This window comes from Physeter macrocephalus, chromosome 15 (assembly GCF_002837175.3).
Source record: "Physeter macrocephalus isolate SW-GA chromosome 15, ASM283717v5, whole genome shotgun sequence".
NCBI classification, from domain to species: Eukaryota; Metazoa; Chordata; class Mammalia; order Artiodactyla; family Physeteridae; genus Physeter; species Physeter macrocephalus.
In genome coordinates this window covers 4095792-4104287 of record NC_041228.1, presented here as the reverse complement: position 1 = coordinate 4104287, position 8496 = coordinate 4095792, and the positions used below count along the sequence as shown (strand labels likewise).

At 47.4% G+C, this 8496-nt stretch overlaps 1 protein-coding gene across 1 annotated transcript in view; it reads right to left on the bottom strand.

The window, feature by feature from the left end:
• COL22A1 (collagen type XXII alpha 1 chain) overlaps positions 1-8496 on the bottom strand; it is a 261088-nt gene that overhangs the window by 33867 nt on the left and 218725 nt on the right. Inside the window, exons 50-51 of the mRNA XM_028500513.2 lie at positions 7290-7343; positions 2793-2846 (exon numbers count right to left, since the gene is read on the bottom strand). Coding sequence (XP_028356314.1) covers positions 2793-2846; positions 7290-7343 — 108 coding nt within the window. The remainder of the gene's footprint in view (positions 1-2792; positions 2847-7289; positions 7344-8496) is intronic.

Genomic DNA, 8496 nt, shown 5'->3' with positions numbered 1-8496 from the left:
CCTCCCTCTGCTGTGGCCTCTCCCGTTGCGGAGCACAGGCTCCGGACGCGCAGGCCCAGCGGCCACGGCTCACGTGCCCAGCCGCCCCGCGGCACGTGGGATCCTCCCGGACCGGGGCGCGAACCCGGTTCCCCTGCATCGGCAGGCGGACGCGCAACCACTGCGCCACCAGGGAAGCCCGACCCGTGTCTTTTTGCAGGCTGCTCCTTCTACCTGAAATACCTTCTTTGTGACCGCACTCAACTTCCTCTGCCTGGATAGCGTGACCTTGAATACTCATCTGAGTGTCACCTACCCCAGGCGCCCTCCAGGCCTGGCTTTCCCACTTATCCATCACACTGTGCATCACGCTCTGTGTCAACGGTGTCTTCCTTTTTTATTTGGCTTCTCCATGAGACCCTTCCCCTGCCCAAAAAGAAACCACTCGGCGCTGGGTGGGTACATCCGGCTCCTCAGAGGCCGGCATACATAGGTCAGGAGCGTGCTGTTCATTCATGGATCACTCATTCCTCCTGTCCTGCACTCAGCCCAGATTCAGGAAACAGCTACTTGCCTCTGTGATGGGGGAGGGGGTGGGTGGAGGTGGACAGAAAACCAACAGGTATGCATGACTGTAAATCCCAAGTGCTGCAAGGGCTTATGAAGGAAGTGCTCTTAGAGCACAGCTCTGATTCCTACCTAACCCCCCTGGGGAGGTTCGGGACATCTCCCTGGAGAAGATGATGTCTAGCCGAGACCTCCTCGGGATGAACAGGGGAGTGGGGGGTGGTGAGGACGGTGCACGTTCACACGTGGAAAGCTCTCTGCTCCGAGCCCACCCTGTGCTTACAGCTCAGTGAGCAGGAAAGCTATGACGACCCCCATTGCCCAGGCAGAGGGAGAGGAAGAGTTTTCTACAGGGGGGTGACTTGGAGGAAGGAAAGGCGGTTTAGCGCGGCTGGGGGGAGGGGGTGTGGAGCAGGGCTGGGGTGTACAGGGACAGGGCCGAGAAAGAGACAGAGAGGACAACAGGGCGAGTTCACGAGGTGCCACGGAGGTCAATGTCTCGGCTTTCCTCTGAGGGCAACGGAGCAGATGGCGTTTGCACTGGAGGGAGCGAAGCAAGGAGAGAGGGAAGGTGGGAGAGAGGAGGGATACTACTAAGAAAATCGCATACTCGTAGCTCAGGTCATTTCTCTCTTCTCCAGCACCCTAGGACTTTGATCATAAGGGTCTGGCAGAAAATTCAAACTGGAATTTTCTCTCCTTAGCTTTATTATTCCTGGAATTAAATCAAGTTATTTCCTAGCTGCTATGACACACTAGGCTGCAGCGTTGCAGTTTATACCAACCGGGGTTTCACATCCCAGCCTGTCTTTTAAGATCTGTGCGCCCTGGACAGGTTACTTAACCTCCGGGGTTGTGTGGCTGCAGCGACGGCTACTGGTGATGCCCCGGAAATGCCTGCTCGACCAACAGTAGCACTTATCAGGCACTCAAGGAGGAAGGGCTCTAGGAAAACAATCCATGCATCCACATATTTATTTAAGTAATATTTGCCGTGTGCCCACCACGTGTGGGGAACAAAAGCCTGGTCCCATAGAACCCACGACCCAGAACATAACCCCATGATTACCAGGCACTCTTCTGTTAGGTCCCCAGATCCAGCACCCAGTAGGTGCCTAATCAGTGTGTGCTGAATGAGCAAATCGATTAGTGAATAATGGTGGAGGTGGTTACTAATCAAACCATTACACAAATAAACATGTGACTGCCAGCTGAGACAGGCACTTAGGAAGAAAGGAAAAAGAGACTACGAGAGCCTATCCTAGCCTGGGGGGCAGAGGAAACTTCTAGGAAGTGATGCCTGGGATGAGCTGGAAAAGATCAAAGGCATCAAACAGTGAAAGAGGTGACAAGAGGGCACTCTGGGTGGACAGAAAGGCACGTGCAAAGGCCCTGTGGCCTAGCGAGGAGAGGGTGCAGAGTGTTCTAGAAACCAAAAGGAAGCCAGTATGGCTGGAACAAAAGGATGCCCCGTGGAGGGCAGGGGTGGGGCTGTGTCCAGGAGAGGTCCCGGCTGCAGGCACACGCCAGACGAGGAGCCACACAAGGATTTATTCTCAGTGAAGAAGGCAGCACGTGGCCTCTCTGGACCAGCCTTACTACTAACATACTGGAGAGTCTGACCCTATTGAGAAGTATATTAAATTGAAAAGTCCGGAACAACATTTGTGGAAAGTAATTTTGCCGTATTTATCAAGAACCTTAGATATTATTGTGCTCTGAGCAGTGGACCCCACTTTTGGGCACCAGCCTATAGAAATAAAATAATAATCTAATGTCAAACAGTAATCTAATGTAAAATAATAACCTAATGTAAAATAACCTATCGTAGATTTTTAAAATAGTTATAAGACTTATGAGGCAATAGAAGAATAATCACATATATTATGGTACATTTATTGGGTAGAAGGTATGTAAAATTTATGAGCATTTAATACCAGTGTGGAAAACAGAAAATGTTTATAGTATCACAATGATCACAGTTATGTATGTATGTGTCTGTTGATTGATGTGTGTGTGGACAGAGAAAGAGATGAAAATTTTATTTACATAAGTAAACAACAACAAATACATAAAGGAAGAATGAGACTAAAATTGGCTTTGATTAGTATTATTTTTCTTCTAATTTTCTATAATGCCGAAAATTTCCCTAGTAAACATGCTTTGTCAACAATGGTGGAATATAGTTTTCTTTGCTTATTTTTGTAGTAGAGAAACTAGATTTAAAAAAAAAAAATGCCACTTACTGGGATTCCGGGTAATCCAGATGGGCCTTGGGGGCCAGGAGGACCGTCTTTCCCCTAAAAGATCCAAGACACGGAACACCATTATATTTCTCGGATTGGCTTTTCTGGAGGTAAATGATCTCACCCAGAATTGCCTTCGTGGGCTGGAAGGAGTCTTTAGGGAGGAGCAATGGATGCTTCTGCATCTGCCTCATCCACCTGGTGCCTCATCCACCTGGTTCCTTTCCAGGTGCTGCTTCCCTGCCGGGCAGGGAGGGGCCCTGGACAGAGCACGATCATGCAGGTTGGTGTGCAGACCGGAACCCATTTTGCCCTTATTACATAGACTCGGGGAATTAGTGCTTGGAAGGCATACTGCAAAGAAGTTTAGGGGTCCACAAGGCCTGGGTCCAGATCCAACTCTGCACTTTGTCCCCAGACCGCCTCACAGCACAGACCACAGCACCTGCAGGGCTTCTGCATACAGCACTCAAGACAAGTAAAGAACTGACCAGCTGACCAGGCGCACAGGTAACAGATGGTTTTGTTACTGCCACCGTCTTATCCAGAGGTTCCCCAACGCTTTACCATCAGTGCTTGCTTTTAGTATCCCTTTGCCCCATGACACAGACCTTGAAAGACTGCGTTTACCAAGGTGCATTAATACTTCCTTTCTCATTTTACTCAACAAAAATACACATCACTGTCAACTAGAGTTTCTAAATCAGATGAGGTAATCAGTGCTATCATTTTTATTCTAATGTGCATATTTATATCATCCTGCATCTCTACCATGAGTATTTTGAAAGTCCTGATAACTTTATAATTTCCTGCTAGTGTTTCTTTTGCCATAAAACACTGATGTCTGGCTTAAACTCTAATCCACATTCCACACGAAATGAAATATTCTTAAAGGTTGTGATGTTATCCCCTTGGAAGAAAAGCAAAAATATTTTGATATTTATTTCAGATTCATAGAGATTTAATACACTGTCATGTAAAGTGTTCAATGAGGGGACCAAAGCACACTTCCTTTAGTAAGTACTAGTTAAACTCAATAAAAACTCAATAACTGACTTTCATTTCCAAATCTGAAGAAAATGAAAGATACCAGTGTCACATCATTAAGATACTGAGGGACTTCCCTGGTGATGCAGTGGTTAAGAATCTGCCAGCCAGTGCAGGGGACATGGGTTCGAGCCCTGGTCCGGGAATATCCCACGTGCCGCGGAGCAACTAAGCCCGTGCGCCACAACTAGTGAGCCTGCGCTCTAGAGCCCATGAGCCACAACTACTGAGCCCGCGTGCCTAGAGCCCGTGCTCCACAACAAGAGAAGCCACCGCAATGAGAAGCCCGCGCACCGCAACGAAGAGTAGCCCCTGCTCCCCGCAACTAGAGAAAGCCTGCGTGCAGCAACGAAGACCCAACACAGCCAAAAATAAAATAAATAAATAAATTTATTTTAAAAAAAGATATTGAGAATTTTTTTCATAGACCTTCGGGAACTAGTGAAGAATGAACAATGTTTCAGGTTCACTACTGGTTTGTTAAAACCTATTCTCAAAAGTATCTACACTCAGAAAAAAAAAGTATCTACACTCTACCTATTCATGTGGGGAGGTTACTCTTAGCTCTTAAAAAATGAAATGCTATGTTTAACGCATTTGCATTGATAACAATTTGGCATGACCTGTATCTCTGTAAACTTATGTTGCATGATATTTGAGACTGTCTAGACATATTGCCACTTACACCAATGCAAAATAATAACAGTAAAACAAAAAAAACCATTCACCCCCTCCCCATATGACGACACCTACAAACATTAACAAATAAAGTGGGTTTTTTGGTCAACTTGGGCCAGATATTCACCCTAGGTAGGTAACTTACATATTGATAACAGAGCTTCCTGGATCCCTTCTTGGACGCTTATTATTCCCAAGACCCTGCTATGAAAGCACTAGTGATCTAGGACAGGAGTCAGCAAGCTCCCGCCCTCTGCTTGTTGCTGCAAATCAAGTCTCACCCGAACGCAGTCTCACCGCTAGTTTACGTAACGTCTGTGGCTGATCTCCCCTGACCGTGGCAGAGTTGAGGATTCGCGACAGAGACCGTATGGCCCGCAAGACTAAAATATCTACTGTTTAGGGTCTTTCTGCTCCAATCAGGTGAGTCGAAGACTCAGGAAGGAGCCAGTACGGTTGTTCCCAAGCCTGTTTCCGCCACTTGTTGCTTGCTATGGAAATTACACAATTTAATTGTTCGTTAGGCTACCCGATGAAATTCAGGTGGAAAAAGAAAAAGAATGATCTTTTTACGCAAATTAAGATGTTGAAAATATTTGATAAAGGTGAGACATTCACTGTCTAAATAGATAGCTGATAGCTGTACCACAAGATAGCTATAAAAGATTTGCAAAAAATCCTAACAAACTAGGATCCTACGTTCAAATTGCTTCACAGGTGTTGTTATACACCCAAACCACTTTTTAAACAAATAAATTTATTTATTTTTTATTTATTTATTTTTGGCCGCATTGGGTCTTTGTTGCCGTGTGCAGGCTTTCTCTAGTTGTGGCGAGCGGGGGCTACTCTTCGTTGCAGTGCGTGGGCTTCTCATTGCGGTGGCTTCTCTTTGTTGCGGAGCGTGGGCTCTAGGCGCGCGGGCTTCAGTAGTTGCAGCACGCGGGCTTCAGTAGCTGTGGCTCGCGGGCTCTAGAGCGCAGGCTCAGTAGTTGTGGCGCACGGGCTTAGCTGCTCCGCGGCATGTGGGATCTTCCCGGACCAGGGCTCGAACCCGTGTCCCCTGCATTGGCAGGCGGATTCTTAACAGGGAAGTCCCTCAAACCACTTTTTAAAAAGGCAACAAATAGTAAGTGGGTGGATGTGCTTTCTACAATATAATGACAAGAGACTCTATTCAGGGGAACAGAAATAAAGATGAGGGCCTTCATCCCATGTCAGAAAGATTGGCAAATGGTTTATATGTTTTAACTCAAAATGCAATAGAAATGTTTTAGATTTCTCTCTGTGTGTGTATATGTATTTTTAACTATTCCCTATTTAACTTTCTTTATTTCTGTTTTTTAACTACCAATACTCATTGTTTGTGCTAAGAAAACTTCAGCTGTTTTCTGGTTTGATGTTTATGTGGAAATACCAAGACCACGGGCAACGTCAAGCACAGGTATAACTTGCCGGGACAGAAGCAGTATCTCATTTAGTGTAGTTTAATTCCCAGGATTTACATCTGGGACCCACATCTTACTCTCCTCAGGCAAATGGTCCATTAGTTTTTATGGGAGAAATCTTTTTCTTTCTGAGAATCAATGAAAAGCTGCCTGCAGTATGGTTCATATTTTATTCATCCTGGGACTTCTCAGTGGGCTGCTTCAAAAGGATTAGCTAGGTGATGGTCATGAAAAGAACCATGTGGCTCTTATTTTTCAATCTCGACATCCCTCCTGCCCCTAACCCGAACATCCCACACAGTGGGTCGGCGTGGAGTAATAGAAAGAATGCTGAAATGGGAATTTTCAAACTGACTTCACTCCCAACTTGGATGTTAATTTCCCGTATGAACTTGGAGGAGTGACATCGCCCCACTGGGCTCTGCCTCCCTCATCTGAGGAGGAAGCGCTCCTGGCACCAGAGTCCAGAGGTACCGGGGCAGGGTTGACCTGCTTGCTAGCAATAGGCCTACCTGGAACATGACACTGAGATTTCTGTAGAGTGGGGTTTGCACCCAGCTCTGACATTTCCTCACCATGTGACCCTGAACTGGCAGTTTTGCTTCTCTTATGCCCACTTTCCTTATTTATAAAATGGAGACAATGATGCCTATTGATGGGGCAGTCGGATGAGCTAAGGGATATCAAGGGACCGTAAATTCCTTTAAGCGAACATGCATGTAGTGAGGAGCCACAGTGCCTGCTAAACTGAGGTTCACCTCTGCTTTACGGTGTTGAGACCAAGAACGGTCCCGCAGCTTCATGCAACGAATATAATGCTGGTGTTTGCGACAAAAGTCTCGGATTCCAACTACCTCCACCTGCGTAGTTTTAGGACCTTGACCTGTGACTTCCGCTTTCTTAATTTCACGCTGCTTTTTGAACAACTGGATAACAGTAGCTACCTCCTGCCTGACATACCACCTGGCTCAGACCACAGGCTCAGGACGGGGCAGCTCCAAGGCTTTCTCCTCCCCTGTGCCTCTTCCAAATAGAAACCACACCGAAAAGGAATAGAGAGATGGGGCTAAACCTTGAACCCGTTTGAACTGGTTGTAAGCTGAATTCTGGAATCACAGATTGCCAGCTCATTTCATCCAAACCTTTAATTTAGAGGCGAGGTAACCAGGGTTCTAACATAAAGCAGCTCCTCCTGTGGTCGACCAGTAGTGAGCGGACCTTTGGAATGTGAGCCACAGGCGTTAAGGAGGACCAGGGCAGGGCTGGCAAACACTTGGGAAGGTCCAAACACAAACCGAAGGCACATCCTCTCCACTGAGGAACTTACCGGGGATCCTGGGACTCCTGGCAGCCCCGCAGCTCCGGCGGTTCCATCTGTCCCCTGAGGGCGGTAAAGCAGAAAGCCAGTTTGCCGTGTATCTGAACAGAGGTCAGCGGCACCGCCTCTTTGTGCACGAGGCAATGCACAGACCTCAGATCCCGTGCCCCTTCCCAGCTGTCTGAACTGTAAGTGTTTCAGGGGTGCTTCCGCCTTCCCCATCACGCCGGGATAGCCTCTGGGAATACAGAGATGTCGGGAGGACAGCAGCTGCATTTCAGGAGAGGCCAAAGCATTCACCAGCTAATTATCCGTAAGATGAGAGTAAACGGTCTCACTTCAGAGCGGACATTTTCAGCTAACATCAGGGAACATTTCAGGGCAGAAGACAGGAAATAAACAATTGGAGTTATCTTCCAGAGAGCTAAGGAAGGCAACTGCCTGTATCGACAATCCAAGGATGAAGAGATGCAGAGATGGATAAAGGGAAGGGGAGTTGTACACAGGTAAGTGGTGCAGGGTGAGCCCCAGACAGGCTTCTGCCCTAGGGTTACTGCACGTGCCGTTCCTTCCGCCTGCAGTCGAAACCCCCATGTGTCAGAGCTCATGGCCTGCCCTCCTCCACGCCTTGGCTCAGGTATCAGCTTCCCAGTGAGACATTTCCTGCCTGCCAGAGCTCCTCACCACCCCTTTCCTGCTTTTAGTTTTCTCCAGCCTTTGCGTCCATCTGACATCTTCGTGTTTATCACCTTGTTTACTGGGAACTTAAACAGTGCCTTGGAGATAGTAGACACTCAATAGTTCTTGAATAAATGAATGCATTAGGAGCTGGGCTGGCTGGGTGATAAATGTAGAGGTTCTTTAGACTAATCGATGCATTGCTTCTTACTGGCTTTGATGCTTCCGTTTCCTTACCCACAGAAGGCAGAAAGTGATGTTGCCCATGCCATAGGGAGGTGAGGACTAAATGAGGCAATGTTTACAATGTGCGCAGCACAGAAGTGAGGGTACCAGTTAGGAGTGCACCCTCTCAGAGCCAGAGTTCCTGGGTCCATGTCCTGGGTCCCCACTGACTAGCTGTATGGGAAGTTAGTTTACCTCTCTGCATCTCAGTTCCTTTGTAAAATGGAGAAAAAGGAAAAAAAAGAAAAAGGCAGGGCTTCCCTGGTGGCGCAGTGGTTGAGAGTCTGCCTGCCGATGCAGGGGACACGGGTTC